This window comes from Mytilus californianus, unplaced genomic scaffold (assembly GCF_021869535.1).
Source record: "Mytilus californianus isolate M0D057914Y unplaced genomic scaffold, xbMytCali1.0.p SCAF_6, whole genome shotgun sequence".
NCBI classification, from domain to species: domain Eukaryota; kingdom Metazoa; phylum Mollusca; class Bivalvia; order Mytilida; family Mytilidae; genus Mytilus; species Mytilus californianus.
The window spans coordinates 88,570,422-88,584,214 of NW_026262712.1; the positions used below are offsets into that span (position 1 = coordinate 88,570,422).

At 33.1% G+C, this 13,793-nt stretch overlaps 1 protein-coding gene across 6 annotated transcripts in view; it reads right to left on the reverse strand.

Moving 5' to 3' along the window:
* LOC127705594 (TNF receptor-associated factor 6-like) overlaps positions 1-13,793 on the reverse strand; it is a 56,894-nt gene that overhangs the window by 21,180 nt on the left and 21,921 nt on the right. For 5 of the 6 annotated variants that reach the window (XM_052209930.1, XM_052209928.1, XM_052209925.1 and 2 more), the window contains exons 2-5: positions 7,882-8,192; positions 6,621-6,780; positions 5,686-5,847; positions 3,582-3,656 (exon numbers count right to left, since the gene is read on the reverse strand). In XM_052209930.1, coding sequence (XP_052065890.1) covers positions 3,582-3,656; positions 5,686-5,847; positions 6,621-6,780; positions 7,882-8,108 — 624 coding nt within the window. In that variant the 5' untranslated portion in view covers positions 8,109-8,192. Of the gene's footprint in view, positions 1-3,581; positions 3,657-5,685; positions 5,848-6,620; positions 6,781-7,881; positions 8,193-13,530; positions 13,684-13,793 lie in introns of those variants that run through there. The other variant, XM_052209927.1, reaches the window with a different exon arrangement.

Sequence of the window (13,793 nt, forward strand, 5' to 3'; positions counted from 1 at the left end):
AACTGTCAATTTTTTACAAAACCTGCAACTGTGCAAATGGTTAAAATACATACATTTAGACAGACCTTACCTAATAAATATATAGAATTTTAAGAAAATAAGTAATACTTATATTCCTTTGATATAATATTATACAATGTGGACATTGTTTGAACTTTCAAATAAGATACATTGTAAGCTTTTACTTATATATTTCAGCCTGTAGATATCAAGAAGGTATCATGTATAGTTGCTGAGAAAAATTTGATGAAAATTTCATTTATATGTGCATGACATTTTAAAGATATATATTTTCAGCAAACAGGAAGTACAACATGGAAGGAACTAAATAAATGTCACACAGTACACCATAAAGAGATGAAGCTTTGTAGCATATATTAAGATGCCATCATATGTATTTGCAAAGAAAAATGTGACAGAAATGTTTCAGTTCAGACATACAGAAGCACAGATAGACAGGGGTTAACCAGCAGAGTAGCCCTTCCTTTGGAGCGGTGGTATGTTACATACTTGTTAAGAGCTTTTCCAGATTGATATGCATGGGGAGGGGGTGGGGTTGAAAGCACTTTTTTTTTTATCCCAACCACCCATAATATAATATTTTCATTACACTTTTAATTCTTAAAAAGTTCTTAAGAAAATAACACCACCCACAATTTATTAATTTGATTCCTCCCCCTCCCCCTTTCCCCTGCCCCCTCCCCCACATGCATTTAAATCTGGAACAACCCTAAGTATTTCAATGAGAAATTATTTTCACAAACTTTAAAAATGAATTCTTTATTGATAAAAAACAAGCGACCTACCTGAATTTAGAATATTTTCATTTTAATCATAAATTGTTGATATTCATATTAAACGCACATTGAGCTTTCAGCTATCAAATATCAAGAAACCACTCCTTTCAATTGAGTTTTGTCACTATTGTAAGAATCGTATTTCTAACATATAATAGGAAGATCAAATTTAGGTACTTCTGTTTATTAAAATTCAGGAAGTGTTTTTTATGATTTAAACATTTATCAACACCGTATTATATCACAGTTCGATTAACATTATTTGAATAGACTTTAATGGTCATTAAAAATTCAATAGGTTGTTAAAATGTTTGAGATGTAATGTTTTGATATAACCTATATATACAAGAATGCACTCTTGTATGTTACCTAATTATTATAATTTGTCAATATGATAAGACCTTCCTGTATAGCAAGTTTTTTGTGTGTTGTTGTTTTATTTATACATTTAAAACTCCAATCTAGTCATATCAGATGAAAATTTGGGGAGAACATTGAAATGCATAAATGTAGATGGAAGAAAGATAGAAATATTTTTTGCCCAAATTCGAAATGAAATAACTAAATTTAATGTAAAGGACAAAGGATGTATAAATTATCTATCACTTGCTTTTTACAACAAAAGTAGCAGCAGAGAAAAACTATCCACCTTAGAAGGATGTAAACAACTATAGGTCACAGTACTGTCTTGAATGAGGAGCAAAACCCATACTGGGTGATAAGTCACAGTACTGTCTTGAATGAGGTGCAAAATCCATACTGTGTGATAAGTCACAGTACTGTCTTGAATGAGGAGCAAAACCCATACTGGGTGATAAGTCACAGTACTGTCTTGAATGAGGAGCAAATCCCAGACTGTGTGATAAGTCACAGTACTGTCTTAAAAGAGGAGCAAAACCCATACTGTATGATAAGTCACAGTACTGTCTTGAAAGAGGAGCAAAACCCATACTGTGTGATAAGTCACAGTACTGTCTTAAAAGAGGAGCAAAACCCATACTGTGTGATAAGTCACAGTACTGTCTTAAATGAGGAGCAAAACCCATACTGTGTGATAAGTCACAGTACTGTCTTGAAAGAGGAGCAAAACCCATACTGTGTGATAAGTCACATTACTGTCTTAAATGAGGAGCAAAACCCATACTGTGTGATAAGTCAAAGTACTGTCTTGAAAGAGGAGCAAAACCCATACTGTGTGATAAGTCACAGTACTGTCTTGAAAGAGGAGCAAAACCCATACTGTGTGATAAGTCACAGTACTGTCTTAAATGAGGAGCAAAACCCATACTGTGTGATAAGTCACAGTACTGTCTTGAAAGAGGAGCAAAACCCATACTGTGTGATAAGTCACAGTACTGGTTAAATGGGGAGCAAAACCCATACTGTGTGATAAGTCACAGTACTGTCTTAAATGAGGAGCAAAACCCATACCGGGTGATAAGTCACAGTACTGTCTTAAATGAGGAGCAAAACTCATACTGGGTGATAAGTCACAGTACTGTCTTGAATGAGATTCAAAACCCATACTGTGTGATAAGTCACAGTACTGTCTTGAAAGAGGAGAAAAACCCATACTGTGTGATAAGTCACAGTACTGTCTTAAATGAGGAGCAAAACCCATACTGGGTGATAAGTCACAGTACTGTCTTAAATCATACTGTGTGATAAGTCACAGTACTGTCTTGAATAAGGAGCAAAACCCATACTGTGTGATAAGTCACAGTACTGTCTTGAATGAGGAGCAAACCCCATACTGATGATAAGTCACAGTACTGTCTTAAATGAGGAGCAAAACCCATACTGTGTGATAAGTCACAGTACTGTCTTGAATGAGGAGCAAAACCCATACTGTGTGATAAGTCACAGTACTGTCTTGAATGAGAAGCAAAACCCATACTGGGTGATAAGTCACAGTACTGTCTTGAATGAGGAGCAAAACCCATACTGGGTATTAAGTCACAGTACTGTCTTGAATGAGGAGCAAACTCCATACTGTGTGATAAGTCACAGTACTGTCTTGAATGAGGAGCAAACCCCATCCTGGGTGATAAGTCACAGTACTGTCTTGAATGAGGAGCAAAACCCATAATGTGTGATAAGTCACAGTACTGTCTTGAAAGAACCCATACTGGGTGATAAGTCACAGTACTGTCTTGAATGAGGAGCAAAACCCATACTGGGTGATAAGTCACAGTACTGTCTTGCATGAGGAGCAAAACCCATACTGTGTGATAAGTCACAGTACTGTCTTGCATGAGGAGCAAAACCCATACTGTTTGATAAGTCACAGTACTGTCTTGCATGAGGAGCAAAACCCATACTGTGTGATAAGTCACAGTACTGTCTTGAATGAGGAGCAAAACCCATACTGTGTGATAAGCTACTGTAAATTCAGAAATTATTGCATGCTTTTTTATTGCGATTTTTGAAGAATGGACAAAAATGCGAGACTATGTATTGTGATTTCAGGAAAATCTGCACACTGATGCATCAGATATCTGAAGGCGAGTTCTAATTATTGCGATACTCACCTTGTCACATTATTCGCAATAACAAAAACCTCGCATTAATTTCTGAATTTACAGTATATAAATCTTGGTACAATTGTTTACACTGTACATTTAACTCTGCTAGCACAGCAAATCTATGCACTGCCTTCAATAAATTCAACTCTAAGAGTATGTTTTAAACACATTTTGGACACAGCTCTATAGGTGAGTATGCTACCACAAGGCCATCTTGTCAGTTCCCTTATAATGGGCTTAGTATTGTAGATCAACTTGCCTGATTTCTCAAAAGTTCAAGCTGGCAGTATTGACACACAACTGTCACCATAGGACACTCTTTACGTAGGTGTTCCTAAAAAGTAAAAACAAAATCTCATCAGAAAAATAAAAAGCTGTTGACGGAAAGTTTATCTTACACAATAGATATAGGAAGATGTGGTATGAGTGCCAATGAGACAACTCTCCATCCAAGTAACAATTTATAAAAGTAAACCATTATAGGTCAACGTACAGCCTTCAACAGGGAGCATTAGCTCACACCGAACAGCAAGCTATAAAGGGCCCCAAAAATTACTAGTGTAAAACCATCTTCTTATAGTTCATTATGCAAATAACTAAATACCACAAATACAATTGTACAAATATGTATTCTTACCAGTCAAAATCTTCCTTATTATTTGTCTATTAATGAGGGATAATGCAACATTCAAAGCTTTTTATGGCAGTCAGTTTAAAAAAATCTATTGAGTAAAATGAGGGCCTGGTTTAGCCTGTTTTTAGCCATCAACCCTCAGTAAGAAAATAATAATTTCGATCAAATGCAAGTAGATTGAGTGCAGATGACTTTTACTTAACTTGATTGAGACTTGAACCCTACCATAATAGTGATTGACAGCTTCAGCCTTAACAGGTACTTAGACTAACCAGCCATGATGCCCCCCAGTTAACCATGTTATGTTTTATATCATATATTACAACAGGCATGCTTAAGAACATAAGATACACTGAAAATATCTTTCATGGAGTTGTCCTTAAGATTGTTACACAAAATCAATTTTGATATACACTTTCAAAATATGCAAAGACAAATATACCATCATGACTTACTTTTCAAGATATTTCCATTTTAAATTTGAATACTTAATGTAAAAAACACAAAATTTCATTTTTCAATACTTACATATAAAACACAACTTCAAAACGGAAAAAAATATTTTCATCTGTTTTTTAGCAAAGCGTTAATTTACTGGCCATTAAGGCAGCCCATAAAATTTGTCCTTGCAACTGTATCGTATGCCCTTTAAATTCTTATATTGTCAAAATCTTGGAATATTTATGCATTACAAGGTTTGTCTCTGTTGTAACCAGAGTAACTACTACCTGTTCTCTGAATGTTGTAAATATTTCGATTATGACATGTACCTGGTAACTTGTGTCTTTTTTCTGTCACAAAGTCAGTTACCCATTCTCTCTCAGTTCATTTTATCCTCCATTCTATTGATTACCTATTCTCTCTATGTTGTCATCTGTTTTATTAAATACCTGACCTGTTCATTCACCGCTGTCAGCTGTTTTATTTAATTACCTGACCTGTTCATTCACCGTTGTCAGCTGTTTTATTTAATTACCTGACCTGTTCACTCACCGCTGTCAGCTGTTTTATTTAATTACCTGACCTGTTCATTCACCGTTGTCAGCTGTTTTTTTAATTACCTGACCTGTTCATTCACCGCTGTCAGCTGTTTTATTTAATTACCTGACCTGTTCACTCACCGTTGTCATCTGTTTTATTAAATTACCTGACCTGTTCACTCACCGTTGTCATCTGTTTTATTTAATTACCTGACCTGTTCACTCACCATTGTAAGCTGTTTTTTTTAAATACCTGACCTGTTCATTCACCTCTGTCAGCTGTTTTTTTAATTACCTGACCTGTTCACTCACCGCTGTCAGCTGTTTATTTAATTACCTGTTCACTCTACGTTGTCAGCTGTTTTTTTAATTACCTGACCTGTTCACTCACCGTTGTCAGCTGTTTTATTTAATTACCTGACCTGTTCACTCACGGTTGTCAGCTGTTTTTTTAATTACCTGACCTGTTCACTCACCGCTGTCAGCTGTTTATTTAATTACCTGTTCACTCACCGTTGTCAGCTGTTTTTTTAATTACCTGACCTGTCCACTCACCGTTGTCATCTGTTTTATTAATTACCTGACCTGTTCACTCACCGTTGTCAGCTGTTTTTTTAATTACCTGACCTGTTCACTCACCGTTGTCAGCTGTTTTTTTAATTACCTGACCTGTTCACTCACCATCGTCATCTGTTTTATTAACTACCTGACCTGTTCATTTACCGTTGTCAGCTGTTTTATTTAATTACCTGTTCTCTTTCTGCTGTCACCTGATCACCACATTTACAACAGACAATTTTTCGTTTTGTACAGATCTGAGATAAATGATGAGGTAAGTCTTTACGTAGTAATATATCACTACATTCATTAGGACATGGAATTGGCACATAACCACACACTTCTAAATGTTTCTGGAAAGAGACAAAAAACATTACTTCAGAGATAACAAACTTAACTTTTTATTTGAATGCCAATTTTCAAGTATGAAAAAAAAAGAATGAAATATTTGAATTTGTGCAAAATATAAAGTTCAATATAATCCACAGTTTTACTAATATCACTGTCCTAGAGAAATGAAATTACCAATACAGCTGTTAAACAATTGAATATACGTCTGTATATCATACTAATAATATTGATTTATTTGAAAAAGATGACATTGTGTTTAGGAATACTACACCAATGTATTGGCAATGGTCAACTGTAACAGAAATTACTTTGACAGTTTCTACCGATGGACAATGACATGATTCATGATAAAATAAAATCATTGTTATTGCAAACCTAATAAGTCATGATGAACAAGGAGAGTTCTGAGATAGTTTCTGCGTCAACTTGGGAGTTAAAAAAAATCAGATCACATCATTCACATGTCATTGTTCTATGCATCTTTCACATAGGCAAATTAAGCAAATGGAATGATTTTAACAGACTTTTTCTTGAAATATTCATCTATGCTTTTCTATTTTAACCCCCTCAGTCTGGTGAAAACCTATAGCTATGATATGGTGACATTACCCAAAAGTTGATATTTCATGAAGAGAACATTTCCATGATCCCAACATTGCATAGATTTCTGATGTTATCATATATGACTTGTGTGATAAAATTTTTACTTGATAAAAGACAATCTCAGAACTAAACTGTAAAAAACTGAAACACTTATCTTAACAAATGTACTTACAGGTAATTGCTTAAGAACTTCTATCACTTTACAGCCTTCTTTGGATTTGGGACATTTAACTTGTAAATTAAGGATTTCACGTTTGGCAAAATTATCTGGAAACACTTGGTCTCTTATCACAGTTGTATTATCTACAGGACAGCGTTGTTCACCAGACTCACTGCAAATATAATTGAATCTATGTACATATACTTTCATAAAACACTACAATTTTGGTTTAAAATATTTCCTTTCAGTGTGTGATAAGCTGCCATGAAATGTTAGTAAAGTAAAATAACATCAAATCTTTGACTCCTACATTTTGTAAATGTTGGGAAGTGATATAGAGCACAGCTTTGCCCAAGATTAAGAAACAATGACATACATGTATCCAACAATTTCAAAATTATCAATGGCCACAGAATGATATTTTCAATAATTTTAAAGTGTTGGTAAATGTAAAAAATTTTGCACCAGGGTTCATTTTCGGGATTGAGTAAAACTGCACAAAAATATCTCCCATGCAAATAAGCAATATTAATGTGAATGGCACACTTATTCAGTGCAAATTTAACCTGTGCAAAAAAAATTATGTAATTTGAAAATCAACAAAATATGGAAGTTTATAGTACTGCTCTTATGTTTTTCAAAAAACTATGTAAATAACAAAGCACATTGCCAATTTTTTTTTAATCCATATAAAAACTTGGTAATGTCTTTTATAATTTTTCTACTGTGTGAAAAGCATTACATCTTTCTGCTCAAATCCTTTTAAATGTAAAGATTAATGTTGTTAAAGCTTACCATAAAGACGTGTGGGAAAATTCAATACCTACCACAAGGTGGCAGGTATATAACTAGTTTTACTTATGTCCATACCGAGGTCCATACTTCCCCATTCTGACACACAACGGTTCATCATTCTTTTAAATTTGAATTAACTTTTGGCATATATTGTTGTGAAAGGATGAGCTATCACTCAGGTAACATTTGATCATGTTTGCAGATCCGATATTTAACTGATTTTGGTAGGTAATTGTACTGATGAGTTACTGATCCAGTTTAAATTTCATTCTGGTTAATCTGTTTAATATTGATAGAATTATAGCACTTGTTAACATCTTATCTGACAGAGGCAGAGGATATTCCTGTTGTACAGAAACATCTTTTACTAATAAAATTTTCAAGGTTTTTTATACATCATGTAAGAATAGTTAATGTAAGAAAGACAACTCCTTTCAAAATATAAACGCTAAAGTAAATTGTGGAACATGAAAATTACCTTAACCACCTGTGTATACATTTATGACAAAATCTGTGTCCACAAGGTGTTTGAACTGGGTCACGTAAAATAAGTAAACAAATTGGACAGTCATATTTGTCATCTTTTAAGTTCACAAACTCAAAGTCATATCCGTCTTCCGGTTCCGTAAGAAAATTAACGTTTGATGAGTAACTTCCAGAATCTCCGTTGTTCTTTTGTTCTAATGTGTCGAACACACTGGCCATCTGACCTTGATCATCATATTTACGTTAGGAATCATAGGAAAGGTTACACAGGGACATAATACACCTTTTCTTTGTATGATGTTTCTGAAAAAACAAGAAATAGTTATAGCTGATTCTAAACTGCAGAGATGTAAATATAAAACATTTCAAACAGAAAATTAGTATAAATTGGTAGATTCTATTCATTTCATATATCTGAAGAATGAGGATACAAGTATTTATAAAGTGGGTATCTGTGAAGTTCTTTCTGCCAAAATAATGAAAAAATCAGCCTTTTTTTAGCATGTCAGAAGAACTTCCAAAGAATACATGTACATAGCAGCAGTATCTATTGTAAAAGTTTTCAGAAAGGGCCTTACATTGAAGCTGAAACTTATAGCATCAGTTAACCAGATATTCACTTTTGATAGGATCAAAGTAAAATATAACATCAGGATGTCATGGTACCCTCATGCTGTTATGTCCAAGACAGAACACATAACATGCCTTATCTCTGTGATTTGTACCACTAACACGAACAAACTGATATTCAAATCAGGAATGTGGAAATTTCCAACCCAATTTGTGTGGATTGTCCAAAGTAAATATGGTCCAGCTACTTGTCAGGCACAAGTAATTTCTGTAAAAGCACAATCAGTAGCTATAGGGACAAGTAAATATGTTCCAACTACTTCATGTAATTGTCAGGGACAAGTAATTTCTGTAAAAGCACAATCAGTAGCTATCCGGACAAGTAAATATGTTCCAACTAATTCATGTAATTGTCAGGGACAAGTAATTTCTGTAAAAGCACAATCAGTAGCTATCCAGACAAGTAAAAAAATTCTCTAGCAAGTACATCTATGTATAGTACTTGTCCTAAGAGAGTGAAGAATTTTGATATTTACACACCACACCCCTTCAAATTATACAACACAAAAACCACTACCTGCTGACATAATAGAAAAAAAATTGATCATCCCACTGAAGATTTTTACACTACATATACTCACTGTCATGACTGTAAACTTTTCTAATACAGGTATCTTTGTATACAAAGAGGTTATAACATATTACTTGCAATTCTTTTGCATGAATAATCAAATCTACTCATGTAAAAAATTAAATTCCCATTATCATAAATCTAATACTATGTCCACAATTAAAATACTATCTTAATTTACAGTCAATCAAAGTGACTTTTTTAAAGTATAGAAAGGAATACTTTTCTATTCATTCCGTGTAGTGTTAATTTTCATAAAAAAAAATATGATGTAGTAAAGCCTGATTGAAGTTGATAATGATACGGGTTAGGTCCTCGAAAGATATGGCTTAATTTAACAACAAGATAAACTGTCAACTATTGCTCACTAAATTATACACCGCTCTTGCTTTTGTATTAAAAGAAAACACACACACCAATTACATTGGGTAAAGCAAACAAGATAAAATAGATAAGGACATAGTTTAGCTTACCAATAGTAGACTTGGAACCAAATTCCAAATAGCAATGATAAGATACAAGACATTATATGTATTATATTGTATGTATGTCAAGTATATGCTTTAATTGTTGGAAAAAAAAAGAAGCAATGATTTGAAGTTACTGAGAAAAATGCAACATATGTATACATACATGTAAATGTAATGAACATACTGGCAGACAGGAGAGAGATAAGTTACAGATCTGAAAATGCATCACGTTGTAAATTTTCTCAATATGAAGTTCAGTACAAAAATTTAACAAGCTTTGACTTGAGTTGCTTAGAAAAATGCAACAACTTAATAAAAAATTTCTACATTTATTTCAAATGATGCAAAAAGGAATTAGAGAAAGTGACAAATTGAAAGATTTATCACAAGATGAAGCTTAATTGTACCAATATCACAAAGCTCTGGTTTGAAGTTGCTGCAAAAATCTTAAATACATGCATCAATGTTAAGAACATACATATATTCTGCAAACAGGAAGTAGACAAATGATGGATCTGAAAATGTGTCATACAGTAGAGCTTACAAATTGGAAGCTTGGTACCAAATATACAAAAAAAAAGAGTGTGCACTTAAACGTGTCAACTGCATTACTGATCTTGAATGAATTTTATGTTTGAAGTCATTTTACATATGTATCACATAAACTTCATATAATCAATGATAAATGAAAATGAGGTCAAGGTCAAATGAGTCCTGCCAGATAGACATGTAAACCTAACAATCATTTCATACACAAAATATAGCTGACATATAGCTGATAGTATTTGAGAAACTGACCTAATCACGAAAAATGAAAGTTTACCAATAAACCATGAAAATAGGTCCTGATGAACCCTACCAGACTGAAATGTAAAATGAAAATGAGGTCAAGGTCAAATGAGTCCTGCCAGATGGACATGTTAACCTTACAATCATTCCATACACCAAATATCATTGACGTACTTTCGAGTAAAGGACCTAATCATGAAAACCTATTAAACATTGACCAATTCAAGGAAACATGAAAATGAGATTAAGGTCAAATGAACCCTACCAAATGGACATGTTACTCTTACAACCATTACATACACTTAACAAGAATGTAGGCATTAACTAGCTAACCATAACCCCACTCGTATCAAAGTATCAATAAAGAGGAAGTAGGTGTCCGACAAATCAGAGAACACCCACAAATTACAACTCATCACATGCATGCAAAGCTGCAGACAAAGTATGAAGTCATTCTGTTCAGTATAGTACTGGAGAAATGTGTGACTTAAAATTTTCAGTTCATTTAACATCTTGAAATATTAAAGTATTGGCAAACAGGAAGTACAAAATGCAGGTGTCTGACAGATGGAATAGGATCCCAGTTACAGGATACCAGTCCAGTACCCATGAATGAAATCCCTTAATAAATCCACCATCTTTTAAATGGGATATTGTACCGAGATGAAAATTATGTAAAGATGCTTAAATTTGTAGTATATCCAAAGGGTATTCATTAAACTTTCAAATTCTGTTAAATTATAAGTGATTCTGAAATGTATAGGGTGGATGATTGTCTGAGTAAATGGTCCAGATTTTATTTTCGATTTTAACCAGGAAGTTAATAAAATTACATACCGGTACCCTAATTATACTCAAAATAGTATTGCTCTCTTAGATGCCGGTCATGACTTTTCAAGAATTCTCCAAGAAACCATGGAAGGGGCTACTTGTATGACAAAGTAGTAATTTTGCAGTCTTAACACAGGGAATAAAAAATCTGCCCCTCAATTATGATAAAATTGCATTGAAGTAATGGGGGAAATAATTGGGTCCCTGTTCCAGATCTGAAAAGTGCTCGCAAGTTGCAACTCATCACTGTCAAGGGCTGCTGACCAAATGTGAAGTCACTCTATTCAGTAGTACTGCTGAAATGTGTAATGAAAATATCTAAATTCATTTACCATATTAAAAATTGGAAATTAAAAGTTTCAGCAAACAGGAAGTAGGTGTCTGACAGATCAGAAAAGTGGCCAAATATTACAAATCATTATTAAAAGCTGCTGGCCAGATGAAGCCATATCTTTAGGTAGTAACTAGGAAAATTCTGAAGGAAATATTTGAAAGATAAACAGACAGATGAATGAAAACTTAATTTAGATCAATGACCTATGAAAAAGAGGCCTAGGTCAGATTTACCATGCCAGAGGGATATGTAGGCCATACAATCATTCCGTACACCAAATATGGTTGACCTACTGAAATAGTACAAATGAATCTGAGATACAGGCTTCACCATTGAAACTTAACCTTGATCACTGATCCATGAAATGAGGTCAAGGTCAGGTGAATCCAAATATTATTGTCCTGTTACTCATAAGTGAGAAAATTATGGGATAAAAGACTATATACAGGTTTCTTAAGCAGTTGCTGAACCATATTACAGACAATGCACATAAGGCAGACGGAAACTTCATAACAAGATGCATTTGTATATAAGATATGAAGTATCCTGGTCTTTAACTTTCTGAAATATAATGCTTTATTAAAAAATAGTTTACACAATCACCCGATTAGCCCCCATTATATGTCTTGAATTCTACTAGTATGTGACATAGCAGGTGAGACAGAAATGTAGGAAAGTCTTTTCAGTATAATTTTTAGTCTTTAAAACATGAATATCAATTTGAAGTAATTTCCTGATATTGACACGACAAGGGAAAAAAACAAAAGATAGTGCCAATTATTTTATATGAACTTTATTTTTATATAAAATATGAATGTATAACTACCAGTCACCATGGTCACAGCTACAATTATTTTTAACTTTTTGATTATACAGTTGTTAATGAGCACTTGTATCAATTGGCTCATTGAACTCTATACAACATGAAACACTTCTTCTGTTTAACCTTCTCAGTTCATCTATCAAATTGTAAAGTTTAATTGATACCAAACAAAGTTAATTTATCACCCTCAACTTGTTACATGACATTTAGGTGTCAATCTCAATAACACAGGTTAAGGGTAACCATAAAAGTTTTCCACTTTATCTAAATACAGATTTTGGAAATTCTGTTCCTATATAACTGCTTATCAAGTATACATATCTATATATCTATATGTTTATATGCATAATATTGACACATTAAGCAAAGTGGGACTACATGTATATCTTTGACTGAAGACATTGGAAATCAAGTCGCTATTATTACGAACAAAGGACAATTTATGTGAACATATTTTTGATAGAACTTCTTACTGTCATGACGGACAATTTATGTGAACATATTTTTGATAGAACTTCTTACTGTCATGACTGTTACTGAATTGTGATGGCTATCATTCAAAATGTGTTTTGATCATTTTCAGCTTGAAACAAACAAGGAAGTACCTTGCATAACTCGGTAATTTCAAAGCATTTCGTTTTTAAATCAATTTTTTCTCTCCGTCTTTATTATGCAACATTAAATGCATTTAATCAAATTAAAGGAAGACTGTACAACAATAATGTTAAATAAAAAATTGATCTTATGTCATTGCATGTTTTTAGTTTTACCTACATATAATGCAATCATCACAACCTAAAAACGATTCTGTGATCAAAATGAAACATCATGATTAAAGCTTAAAACTTATATAACTGTACTAAAATTAAGGTTGCAACTCCATCTTACAAACTTGACCTTTGATGCTCCCAGTTTTGGCAACTTTTAGACTAGAGCATACCAATGTTGGATTTTACCGTTTATTTTTCTATCAAACTGTTACTTCAGAAATAATGCACATGTATGCAAAAAGTATCACGTCTCATACTTTTCCTTATAGATATTGAATATATAACATGAACCCTTTTATTTTATTTTTTTTTCTAATTAATAAACGTGTAGAAAAAAAATAAAAACCTATGCAATGACAAAAACTTTTTCCAAGCATCAGTGCACTAAAAAGAAAAGAAATATTGCAATGAATATTATACTACCTTATTGATTGTACGATTCCAACATCAGTTTAATAATACATGTCAACTTCCTCGTTGTCAATTTCAATCAGCTTGAGCTAATCATAGCTTGTATTAAATATAAGCACTTGTTTCACTAACTTACATTACAACTTAAACATGCTTTTGCAACCAGTACCTCAGTTTTTGAAAATGCATTAGAATAAAGAAAAGGTGCATGAAAAATAAAGGAGATATCAAGATCATTCTACGTATTTGATTGAAGTTTGAGGAATTTCATTTAA